The sequence below is a fragment of the Uranotaenia lowii genome, chromosome 3 (genome assembly GCF_029784155.1).
Source record: "Uranotaenia lowii strain MFRU-FL chromosome 3, ASM2978415v1, whole genome shotgun sequence".
Lineage (NCBI taxonomy): Eukaryota > Metazoa > Arthropoda > Insecta > Diptera > Culicidae > Uranotaenia > Uranotaenia lowii.
Window position 1 is genome coordinate 73,538,782 of NC_073693.1, and position 13,747 is coordinate 73,552,528.

The window sequence follows — 13,747 nt, forward strand, 5'->3', positions numbered from 1 at the left end:
GAGGAAGGATGACTGTATTGGTTAAAAATCTCTCTAAATAAAAAAAATGTGCGCAAAGATGGTGCCGAAAATTTTGCTCCATCAACAAAATTGATGCGGGTGTTGTGAGGTAGCTACTGGCGAATTCCTCTAAAGAAACTATCAGGTATAGAGTATTTCCTGAGGCAGATTGTGGTAGGATAACTTTTTGTTTTTGTTTTGAAAAATGTAAAACACCGACTAGTGGCCATTTTGATCTTTGATGATAAGCTCTGTTCAATGTTTTCTTTTAAAAAATTTCTTTAATGATAATTCACATACCTTCATATCTTAACTTGTTATAAATTAACGATTGATTAAATAAAAAAATTATATTCTTCTCACCAAGGTGCGCTTGCAAAACCACTACAATTGCATTGCCAACTTTGTTTCGTTACTAACTGGTCATTGAACATGCGTAATGTTGTTGTTATGTTTACCCTACCACGATATGCCGAGAAAATGTAAACATCAGAAATCAGCTGTTCGCTTGACAAGTGGGGAAATGCCTTATTATAAACAAATGTAAGTTCAATTGTGTCACGTTATTCAGAACAGAATTTCCTACCATCTTGAAAAGCCGGCTCGAAGGACCAAAAATGTAGTCGAAGGTTCGAACGTCTCAAAACATTAATAATACCGAATATTATTCATTAGGTTTCAACTTCATAGTTCCAGAAATTAGAAATCTTATCTTAATGCGAGGACACGTTCGTCACTATGGGACCCATAAACGGGTGACGGCTCTCTTACGCAAGATAGTCGCTCAGTTTTGCCACACGTTGTAAATCTGGAGCTGTCTCGCTTTGCTTTAACGCTCCGAGATTTTTTGGGCGACGAAAGTATTACGGAACAATAAAGTTAGAGCGTAATGTGTAAGCCCAGAATTAAGATATTTTTTATACTGAAAGTAAAAATACAGAAGAGGGGTTGTGATTGGTCCTTAGAGCCGGATCTTCAAGGTGCCTTAAATTTTTAAATTTTTTTTTAATCTGAAAACGTCTAACTTATGTATTTATCGATTATTAGGTACCATTCAAAAATCAAATGAACCTCATCATCGGTAGCAAATGGTTTTTTGTGATTTTTTTCATCACACGCAGCCGATAGCAGCTGCCAGGAACGTCAACGCGATACGTTTAATCAATATTCAAAACGCATTGAACCCAACACCCATGAGGAAGAGGTATGTACATATCGGAATGTCTCTTCGGTAGCAAATTTATGCGAAGCGAGTGAGTGCTACCGTAAGGTTTCTCTGAATGATACGGATCTGTCAAAACGTGCGGACTCTAGCCAAGAGGCCTTTTCAATAAGTAATTAATCATTTCGAAATAGAGCGGGTCGAACAGACTGAAACGACAGACAATACCGTTCTCAATAAGAACGGAGGGTTGTTAAGAATCAATTTTCGAAAATGTGCTTCAATGAGAAAACACAAAGCTTTATAAAATTGGTGTTTAAAGAACTGGGTGCTTTGTTAGAGACAGATTTTACAGTAAAAATTCCAACAAATTTGGAAAAGTGCGTTTTGCAGTTAGAAAACGGTCGTTTTTCAAACGTGAAACAACACAAACGGTAGCAGAAAAGCCCACGTGTATTTGGTGTACGAGTAAATTGTTGTGGCAATTAGTATTTGCATAATGATAGCTGCAACTGGAATAGTTAGCGCGGCGCATCGCTCCGAAAAGAAGAAAATAGTTCTCAAACTATACACACATATGGATGAATGGAGGGGTTCATCATCCGTTAGCATCAGCGCGGCGACAGAAACGTTGCTGCATATTGAATGTAAGTGCTACAAAGCGTCGTGTTGTGTTGTGTAGTGCCTTTATGGAACAAAGTAGGTAAGTAGGTATGAGAAAGAAGAGCGCACGAGTACACAAAGTAACAGAAAAAAAATGGGACAAACAAACATAAAATCTCGACTTATGTGGTATACTTGATGATAGTGTTCTTTATCGGAGAATTTGGTCGCTTGCAGCCGATAAAATACTCACGATATTTGGGTCGGCCGATGAAAAACCATTGCGGGCGCATATGAATGGATCGAAACGTAGAAGTTTTTTGTGTATTTCGGTTCCGCAGATTCATGATGGCAGTGTTTTTATTTGCAGTTGTTCAGCACGATTCAGATTAGTCGTACAAACGTTCAAGCACATATGTCGAGGATGAGTCGTGGTGAGGGCGGATGAGTCAACGGCAACCGCCGATTTGTTTTTGATGATCGAGAAAAGGTTTAAAAGAATACAAGAAACCATGAATTATGCTTTTCTAGAAACAAGTGTGAAAGTTGAAAATTTTCTCGTTCTGTTCAAGAATGATAATTTGAACGCTACCTACACCGTAGATTGTAATGAAACTGCTACCACAACATGTGTAATTTCTGAATGAACATGATATCTTTAATTTATTAAAAAGCATTTGTTTTTCGTGTAGCTTGCCAAATTAGCTGATAAAACAGTTCTCTTATCGCTTGATTTGATCAAACGTGAACAAATTGAAACCCGATAGATAACCGAATTCCATACTTTACGATTACTTTTTTTATTTCATAAAGAATGTCATCAGCGTTGTTAACCTTATCAGTTACAAAAATCTAGCGTATCAATTGGAAGAAAGGTTACGCTGAATTCTCGATTTAACCTATAAGTAGAATTGAATCCCGTTTCCTAATTTTGAGCTCACATTTTGAATCAATACTCTACACTTTTTCATACCCATTGCTGCATTAAAGTGATATCATTGTTATCTGTACATTTGTACTTATTCTTATCACATATGCTGTACTTTCCCCCTTAAAAAACGCATCAAAATTGCAGTGAATATCGAATCGGTCAAACAACATCAATCATTCCAAAAATAATAATGATAATAGAAATATATATAATATATATACGACGACATCGAGGTTGCGCAAGATATGGTTGAGTTTAGTTGTTTCACTAGAAGCCACTCGGAAATTAATATTTGTGTTGGGGGGTTGAGGAGTTCACAATCGATCATCATCATCAAAGAAAGCAAACATACGTCGCAAGTCGGAAGACCCGACAACCATACCTTATTGCTTGCGAAGATGCCAAATATTCCGGCCCGTTTTTTGAACTTCTGGGACGTCGTTCCCTTGGTGGTGAGGTGATTCAAGCCCGTACCAGTGGAGGCGTACGTCTGGGAGTTGTTGGAGGTGTCGGAGTCGGCTTTCGAGAGATCCTCGAACGGTATGTCCCCGGGCGGTTGAAACCCGGACTGGTATCTGCGATAAAAAGTAAGAGAAGCATTAGTAGGTGGACTTAGCCCACTACTCTGTAACTTACTTTTCTATAACTTTCGCAGAGTCTTCTTTCTCGTTGATGGAATCGGCTGCCTTGACCATGCCTTCTAGACACCTCGCAATAATAGGGGCTACTGCAGATTCTACATCGGCTGCACCTTTGATGAACTCTTTTAGCCCTCGCGTCCTCTTCTCATCAAGCTCTTGTAACCGGTTGAAAACCTATAAAACAAAACGTATTAACAATCATCTTAAAACAGAATATACCCTCAACAACTCACCTCCGGTAACGAGGATTCGTAGTGCGTCTGCTGAAGTTTGTTCGTTTTCTGCAGCTGGTTGGCGTATTCGTTTTTGGCATCCTCGGACTGACCGCAGCGGATGTTCATGTTGTTCCGCTGCTTCTCGACCTCGGCTCGGCTCAGGTTCAGATCCGCGTCCGCCTTCTGGTAGCTGTCGATGGATTTTTCTGCCTCCCGGAAGGCTTTTTCGTAGTTCCGTTTCGCCCGATCCAGGGATCCGATCTGACTGTTTAGGTTCTGGGTTAGTACGGCGCCCTCGTTGAGGGACTTTTTCCGCTCGTCTCGGAGATTTTTGGCCAGAAGTGTGATGCCCTGGAGCACCTGGAGCTGTAGGTTTTCCGCCACGACTTCGCGCTGCCCGGCCAGGTCCGCCACCTCTTTGAGCACGCATTTGAATGCTTGGAAGGAGGAGAATCTGTGAAGGGGGGGAAATAGAGAGATAAGTAAGAAAGTATGGAGATATTTGTTTAGCAGAGAGTAGCATTCGGAAAAAAGTGTTTCAGCTCGAATGACTTGTGCCTAGAGAACTTCATATGGATCGGCTTATGATCTAAGTTTTTCAGGGTTATCTCAGGCCAAACGACGGTATAGATACACCACAGCGATCTTTAGACCTTACAAACATAAGACTCTTCGTTTTACTTTACGACGTTACCAGCTTTAGACATTACAGCATTAAGAAAGACCTTACGATTTAAAGACCTTACGAATTTAAAACCTTTCGACCTTAAGACCTTACGACTTTCAGACCTAGCTTCCTTACGAACTTAAATCTTACGACATTAAGATTTTACGACTTTGAGACCTTACGATCTTGAGACTTTACGATTTTAAGACCTTACGACTTAACGACTTTAAGACCTTACGACCTTATGACCTTAAGACCTTACGACCTTAAGACATTACGACCTTGAGACCTTACGATTTTAATACCTTACAACTTACGACTTTAAGACCTTATGACCTTAAGATCTTACGACCTTATGACCTTGAGACCTTGAGACCTTACGACCTTGAAACCTTACAATTTTATTACCTTACAACTTACGACTTTAAGACCTTATGACCTTAAGACCTTACGACCTTATGACCTTGAGACCTCACTACCTTGAGACCTTACGACCTTGAAACCTTACAATTTTAAGACCTTACGACTTAATGACTTTAAGACCTTACGACCTTATGACCTTAAGCCCTTACGACCTTATGACCTTAAGACCTTAGGATTTTAATACATTACGACCTTACGACCTTAAGATCTTACGACTTTAAGACACTACGATCTTGAGATCTAACGATTTTAAGACCTTATGACCTTAAGACTTAACGATCTGAAGACCTTACGACCTTATGACCTTAAGATCTTACAACCTTAAGACCTTACGACCTTAAGACCTTACGACCTACAGTGGGCCAGGAACCACACTTTTGTGGTCAAAATTGACTGCAGATCAGAGGGTTGGTTGAAGTTCATCGGTGTCTTCGACAAAGTTATTCGACTATATTTGCGCTATATATTGATAAATTTGGATTTGTTCTCTTCGACTTAGGCGATAACAAAACGATAAAAATTCTACTTTACCATAAGATGCGGATGTTTTTTTGAAAAGGGCTTTTAAATGTGTGAATTTGAATTGAAAATAAACAAACTTTATCAAATCATTTGACGAGGAACCCACGAGAACCCGCCGACATTTTTTACATGCATTTAGATCATAATCACAACTATCACTCCTCACAACTATTGCAATCTTAATTTCGACAATTGAGGAGAGAGCAAAGTAATTGCAATTTTAAAAATGTATAATTTTTACCTATTTTTGCGATTATGACAGAAAAAATCTGCAAAACAAATAAATTTTCCTCTAGAATATCTCATTTGAGTCTATTTCAATCGAGTACTGTGGAACTTTGAGGTATTGTATAAAAAAAAACGTCAATAAGAAAAAAAAACACAAAACAGCCACCTTGCAGAGAGAAAGAGAACTAATCCAAATCAATCAATAGATAACGCAAATACAGTCGAAAAACTTCAACCAACCCTCTGACCTGCAGTCAATATTGACCACAAAGTGTGGTTCCTGGCTCACTGCGCGACCTTATGACCTTAATATCTTACGACCTTAAGACCTTACGATCTTAAGACCTCAAGACCTTACGATCTTAAGACCTCAAGACCTTACGACCTCAAGACTTTACGAACTCATGACCTTACGATCTTACGAACTTACAACCTTAAGACTTTATGACCTTACGACCTTAAGACCTTACGATCTTAAGTTCTTACGACCTTAAGTTCTTACGACCTTAAGATCATACGACCTAAAGACCTTACTACCTTAAGACCTTACGACCTAAAGACCTTACGACCTGAAGACCTTACGGTCTTAAGACTGTAAGACCTTTAGACTACTCTCGGCACACGACGAGCATAAAGGTGGTGAACCTCGAATCCTTGGGATAAGAGGTCGAGTTTCGAGTCGTTAGAGGAGAGGTTAGGCCTCAAGTCTTTAGGAGGAGATGTTTGTGAGGTCAACCCCTAGTCTTTACGATAAGAGGTCCGATCTAGACTTGCAAGAGGAGAAATCAGGCCTTTGATCAACGAGCGGAGAGGTATAACTGTTTACCTCGAGTCATTACGAGGAGAGGTCAGTGTACGTCAACCTCGAGTCGATGCGAGGAGAAGTCGAATCTCAAATCGAAAGAGGAGAGGTTTATGTGGGAACTTCGAGTCATTGAGATGTCGGTTCTCATGTCGTTAGAGGAGAGTTCAGACTTCAAGTCGTAATGATGAGAGGTATGCTGAAAGTGTTTTCATCTATGAGTATTACCTTGGAGCGCACTATTGAAGGATAGTGTGGTAAACCGTTCGAGCTGGAAACTAGGTCTGCGGTCCCAGGTGGAGTTTAGGAAGTAGGTGGTATACACAGAGTATATCATGAGTTTCCCATTGTACTTATGGGCCCAAAGTTTCAAACTGGGGGGACGCGGTGGCTCGCCGTGCCTTGGGATACCATCCTTAAACCGGGATTTATCACCTGTGGTTACCAACGTAAAAAAAACTTTTTTATGCTACTTCAGGGTATGTTATCTTATCTAGATTGTAGGTCACCAGTCGAACTGAATTTCATAAAGTTCGGTCCACATCAGAGCCAAGGTCATAAGGCCGAATTAGATATGACTTAATCCCAAAAGTTGCGTAGGTAGGTCAAGTTCGTTGTATGAAATCAAAAACTCATCAATTTGGCCCTTAGGTTAAAAAATTTTTAAGACCTCTTTACCAATGCTTTTATTTTGCTGACTAGTGAAGCTGAAAGGCTTGTCGATGATCACTTCAGGTACTAGACCATCAACCTGGCTAAACACGTAACATGGTAAACCGGACAGTTGAGGTTGATAACGCCAGATCTTAGAACGTGCTTAGCCCTACAAAAAAGATGGAGTCTGCACGCTCTATGATGCCTCCGTAGTCGATTGAGAAGATTGCGTCCGATCCCGAGGTTGAAATTCTGCGAATTCCATGCCGAGGGTTCGTCGCGTGTTTCTGTGCAATACCCAACCGCTCGAGACTACCGCTTCCTCTGAAGGAAGCTGTAGATACCCTCGGAGTAGTAAGGCACCCAACTCCGGGTGAGCCTCTCAAGCCGGCTTCTCATATCATCCGAGTCGTTACGAAAAACCCCGAACGTGTATTGGGACAGACGCGAATCTACCTGGAATGGCCAGTGGTTAAGGACAGTCATTGGTACCGTTAAAACCTGGCAAGTTTGCTGGAGAAGCCTCGTCGATCGTCACTGGACTGACCTTCCAGTGGATGCGGACGTCCCCTTGTGCCCGTCTAGCTGGCCAACCCTGTGTCAGACTTTCGAAAGGTATAGTCTTGGTACCATTAAAGGAACGACATTTGAAGGAGACGGACTCTTCCCTTTGAGTTGGACCCAAACAATGCATCAAAGTCGTTAGGAAGGTCGTAAGATTTCTAGGTTGTAATTTCTCAAGATTATGAAGTCTTAAGATTGTAAGGTTTTAAGGTCCTAAGATTTTCAGGTCTTGACATCGTAGAGTCCTGAGGCCGCAATGTCAATGGTGAGGTCGTTAGATCGTAAAACTTTAAGCTTATAAGACAGTAAGCTTGTGAGTTCTTAAGGTCGTAAGGTCTTAAGGGCGTAAGGTACTAGTTCAAGTAAAACAAAAAAGTGATAAACAGTGGAGTCAAAGTATTGAGCAATCCAATATCTTAGGAAGACGTAAGTCTCCTAGGCACATGAGGAGAATCTCTCGGGCACTTTCCGGTGACATTACCTCCGAGTTGAAGCGAGCAATTACTTCACTCCTTCTGAGTCATTGCGGCTGAGGTTCTTGACGAGAGAAATGACCATCCAGGGCAAACCAAGACGAAGTCACCACAACTGAGGATAAACTGCGTGCGTCACCGGGCTAAGCTGTTGGAATCAGATGTCGAACTAAGACGCTTCAGGACTTTCACAGATAAGTCGAATTGGTAAGGCTTCCGGTTGCAGCAATGTTCATGTAACGCCCAAGAAGTCACTTAGAGTTAAATTTAGAATTTAGCGTACTCATGTCTTAGCTGAAGTGTAGTTTCTATTATTCGAATACCCAGCAAACATGAAGTCGTATCAGAAATTATAGCTTAAATCATTTACAATGATAATGCGAATCGCAATTACAACTGCATAGTGAAAAGATCGTATAAATTGTCGTCTGAAGTCAGTTTAAATCGGATATGAAAGAAGCAAGCGGGAGCTGCAAGTGATCAGATGGAAATTGAGTTTTATTGACCAATGAGAGGACTGGAAAATATTGTCGCTGGCAACGATTTGAAGGCTATGAGAGCAAAATCTTGCGCTCTCTTGCATTCTTCTGATTGGTATGAATAAAGTGTCGGATAGCGCCCAATTAGTGTAGTTTTCGTCGCTTAAGAAATGAAATTTATGTTTGTATATTGCCTCCACTTTGGTAGGTAAATGCCTTTTTTTCATCTTTCATACGATCATTCTATAATGTACATGGAACGTTTTTAAAAACAGTATAAAAATATAGCTACAAAAATTTTTGCTGGATAAGCTTGTCAACTGAAAAAACTTATGAAAATGTGCCTGTACATTAAGTTTTTAAAATGCAAGATGAGGTCAACTACAGATTCAAAACAAAGATATCGAGAGAAGTTCTGCGTCTTTGAAGTCAGCAGCTAATCGAATGCTTTTAAAAAGCCTTAGAATGACAATATTGCGACAAACTCGAACCGTGAGAATTTTCATTGTGATCATTCCCCCTTAATTAATCCGACGACAACATACTCCATACAAATGTACTCACATATGTCCGAATCACTCATCATGTCGTCGTACGAGACGAGACTGCTTGACCCAAATATGGACTTAATTCAAGATCACGAACAAACTTATGATTGAGGGGCTCTAAATGGTTTTCAAATCAACAATAACAAACTAATGGCAAAAACTGCGACCGACTATTTATATACTACATATCTGGAGCGGTCGCCGAAATAAGGGTCAGTAGTAGCGATCCACAAAAGTTTTTGATTGTGATTGTTTTCTTCGATACTCATTAACGGAATTCAGTGGGAAAGAAAAATTGAGGCACTCTGCCACACATTACTTACTCGTTTTCTTCATCTTCTTTGCTTTTTTTTGGTTGATAATTTTTGACGAGCCGCCTGAAAAAGGAAAAGAAAGAATAAAAATAAGCATTATTAGTATTGTTTGTGAGGGGGTACCGCACACGAAAACGAGCTGAGCACAATAAACGAACGCATCGCGATCATAATCCATAGACCTATGATTTCGATTTCTTATTGTGTGTGATCTTCAGCTCCCGATCGTAAAACATGGATTTCCGATTGTTGGGAAGCCACGCAGTTTGGCGGCTGATGAAAGCTCATTGTGTTGTTCCGTTCCGTTAGTTGATTTGGTAAATATGGGTTTCATTTTAAAGTGTTTAAAGTGTTAGCATACATATGTAAGTCTATTAAATAGCTTCCAAAGTTGACGGATTCAATGCCTAAAATTATGCGAAAAAAATCACAAAAAAAGAAAATTGGGGTCGTAATTTCTGCAAGAATTTCTATGGGTGCTCCACCCAAATTGGATACACTGTAACAACCACAAAACTAGCAGGTACCAAAAGCTGAAGGCCTAGTAATTACTACTTATTATTTGCATAGACAACTGTCAATCTTCTGGAACTAGTCCCAGCAATAAGCTTACAGTAAGTGATCTATCATTATGGTTGATCTGCACGAACCGTGCTGTGTTGATTTCGTTGGTAGTAATCAGTATTCTGCACACAACTCAGCACTCAATGAGAAGGTGGCCTACAATTTGTGAGTGAACTTGAAAGCAACAAGTTCACGCTCACGGCATGTCGATTAGTTCCGAATGAGTCAGGTGTCTTCTAAGTTGAAAAATATGTAGGGCGACTGAAAACTAACCAAATATACAACGTTTTCCCAGAACGAATCAATTGATGAGACATCTCTCGGGGTTGCGTAGTAAAAGCTGAAGAATTGAAATAGTTGTTGAATTAGTCATTCTTTGTTGCTCTGTATAAGGCATCACCTTAAGTCAAGAGAGCCGGCAAAAAGTTAGCTGGTTAGTTTGCATGTGTTTTACGTCGGTGCCGCAGCAGTAAACAAAGATGATAAACACCAGCTTTGTAAGGTGGGTTGCAGTTAACTTTATGGCATGTTACTTCGGCTATACGCTATAGGGAAGTATAGTTATTAAATCTTAGTAATTTTCAGTTCCAGCCAACCATCTACGTCGGGTACAATGGCTAAAGCACCTGTTGCTATTCGATATCGGTATTGCGCGTGTTAGGCGGTTTTCGGAGTTTCTCTAAACTAACGACCAATAAAGATAACAATTTGCCTATGACTCGTAAATTACGATACTTAGAAGAATGATGAAATTACTTTATACAAATTTTTTGTATTACAATATATTCGAGTCTTACTGAATATTATCTTTGTAATTAGTAGCTCATTTTATCAGGAGAAATGTCTCTTGTGCAATCGAAATATTTCGTTCAAAACTAAGCTAATTCGAAATGCTGTTATTTCAGCTAAGGAAACAATACTGTTTTAGATCTTAACATTAATTAAACACTAGCTGACCCGGTAAACTTCGTTTTACCTTCTAAAGTATAAATCATAATAAATGTTTAATTTCATCTACACGTCCTTAACTGCATCGTGCTCGCGAATAGATTCTTATGGAAATCGTAACAAATAAAGTTGAATTTGTATTGGGACCACCTTCCATAAAAAGTGACATCCTTGAAACTATTATACAAACCATCTCTGACCCAAAAAAACCTTCGGATACCAAATTTCACTTCATTCCGACCGACCATTCGTACGTGATGTTGTTACAAAGAAAATGCCTCCATTTTTATATAAAAGATAACTCTTGTATTCTTTGCATTTTGCACTTATTTTGGTTTATACATGCAACTTCAAGATATGATCTATTAACGTCTTCAAATGCTACAATCTCTAATCCAACATGGTAGATTCGATTTCAAGACAGTTGACATGCTATCGACTTCTAGTAATATTTTGAAAATATTTTTTCAGTTTGAACGAATTTTTCAAAATCGGTATAAAATCGGTATGTTTTGAAAAAATCGATATTCAGTACATACCGATTCTTGGTCAAAAATTTCCCCAAAAATTGGTATGAATACCAGTAAATCGGTATATGTGGTATCGCTGATTGCTTCTTCATTTGACCATTTGATCGTAAGTAGCGGCAAGCCCGCGCACGGTTTTGGGTTAAACCCCCCCATGGAGATTTTTTTTCAAGTAAAATTTTCACCGTAGTATCGGAAAATTACTTGACCTTAAAAAGTGTTCAAAAATAAGTGCCAGGAAGCAAGTCAGCAGTTTGGCTCGTCTCGGGCGGAATTTATTCTAAAATCCTCCTAAACATTTTATTTTACGACACTACATGACGCTACGAATTGAAACTAATTTGTAGTTGTAATTTTTGAGTTGCAATTCAATTAACTTTTTTATTGAAACTCTAAATCTGAAATACAAAAACCCTACTTGTCTTTAGAATGAGTTTTTATTAAGAAGTGTAACAAACCACGACCAGAGTTTGAAACGAACCATTTTAACTTTAAAATAAATTTATCAAATAGATACAAATGTAATACATCAACAAGTTGGCTTCACGTCCTCTCACGATGGTCAACAGAATTAGCAAAAAAGCTTAAAATCTAATTTCCTCTACCTTATAACCAAATGAACCAAAATTTACATTTCCGAGGTGCAATGAATTCAAAACGTGATTTTGACTAATTTGAGGGCCATATGCAATGCATATGCAATTTTTCTATCAGCTTTTGTTATTGAAATAACTTTTTAAAATTATGAATAAATTGATTTTCGGCGATTTCAGTCACGAAAAAATCACAAAACGATTTTTATTTCTTCATCGGACGTTTCGGCATTTATTATGCCTTTTTCAAGGAGTTGAAATTCCTCGTTTTAATTGTCCAAAAAGTTTTTTGAATCTGCTAAACTGTCTAATCGGGAAATGTAAGTCCAGTTGTTATTGATCTGGTTGCGATGGATATAACACTTTGAAAGTTTTGAAAACGAAAACGGATATAAAAATAATTTCCACTGTTTTGAAGTGAAAATTATTTTTATATCCGTTTTCGTTTTCAAAACTTTCAAAGTGTTATATCCATCGCAACCAGATCAATAACAACTGGACTTACATTTCCCGATTAGACAGTTTAACAGATTCAAAAAACTTTTTGGATAATTAAAACGAGAAATTTCAACTCCTTGAAAAAGGCATAATAAATGCCGAAACGTCGGATGAAGAAATAAAAATCGTTTTATGATTTTTTCTTGACTGAAATCGCCGAAAATCAATTTATTCATTACCCATCCAGTCGATAGAATTTTAATATTTTTAAAATTATTTTAGGAAGTTCTGCACTTTTTTGGCAAAACTTGAAAACAAAAACATAACATTTTAAAATTGTGGTTTCAAGTCAATTTTCAGATTTCAAGTAATTTTCAGTTCTGTGAAAAAAGTTAAGGTACACCGGGGTAAGTGTGGACGATGGCTATTAAAACAATACGGTGTACTATTTTTTCAAACTTTTAATGCAGAATGTTCAATTTACTTGTAATCTATCCAATAACTGTGAAAAAGATACGATTCCGACAATAACGGATGTTTACATCGACTTTTTGCGAATTTTCTATTTTCAACTACGATGTCGAGGTGATGTGCATCTTTTTCAGTTGCAAATTTCTCGTAAACTAGCTGGCTCTTGTCGAAAAACTCTACATTGAAACAATCCTTACATTCGAAACAACCAATTAGGAAAAGAAACGGCGATTAAAAATGAAGAGAAAGGGGTTTATTCACAAAAAACTAAAATTTTGTCTCCAAACCCTACCTGGGGTAAGTGTGGACGGCTTTATACAGGCTTGATATTTACATATTTTTTCAATTTTCTGTCCTTTATCCAATACAATTTAGCTATATTTAGCATTCGGATCATGAAAAGTTTGGTTGTTCTGCAAGTATGTATTTTCGATAAAATCGAATCTTGTGTGTTGCAACATGAATTACACACAATAATTATTGAAAGACGCCCTACTAATAGCACCATGAACTTTTTTCAAAATTTTGGACGGTTCGAGCAATAAAGTATCGTATTCAACCAAGAAAACACAAATTAGTTGAAAATTTCCTAAAAAATCATAGGGAAAATCTACCGTCCACACTTACCCCATAAAGCGGGGTAAGTGAAGACACCAGCAGTCCATAACAATTTACGTGATAACTTTTTTCGCTTCGCTTCTTTCAAGCTCATCTCTTCAGCGTTTGTAAAAAACATGTTCTGCATCACATTGAACGTAATTTTATCAAAATTGATCCACTGCTGATTTTATAATGATTTTTTAAAGTTGAACTATACGAAAAACCGTCCACACCTGAATTGAGAAAACCTTAAAACCGAATTTGAAGATTGAAACTCGCTGGCCAGCCTGCTATTTGAAAACCGAAACACTTGCAAAAAGTCTTAGATGATTCAAGTGAATTTTCAGAGGAAACGTTGATGTTGGTACCTAGCACCAGGG

General features: G+C 38.4%; 1 protein-coding gene across 11 annotated transcripts in view; it reads right to left on the reverse strand.

Moving 5' to 3' along the window:
- Positions 1-13,747, reverse strand: part of LOC129751133 (formin-binding protein 1-like) — a 243,688-nt gene that overhangs the window by 16,189 nt on the left and 213,752 nt on the right. For all 11 annotated transcript variants that reach the window (XM_055746453.1, XM_055746448.1, XM_055746452.1 and 8 more), the window contains exons 3-6: positions 9,236-9,289; positions 3,571-4,006; positions 3,333-3,511; positions 3,079-3,271 (exon numbers count right to left, since the gene is read on the reverse strand). In XM_055746453.1, the coding sequence (XP_055602428.1) occupies positions 3,079-3,271; positions 3,333-3,511; positions 3,571-4,006; positions 9,236-9,289 (862 nt within the window). The remainder of the gene's footprint in view (positions 1-3,078; positions 3,272-3,332; positions 3,512-3,570; positions 4,007-9,235; positions 9,290-13,747) is intronic.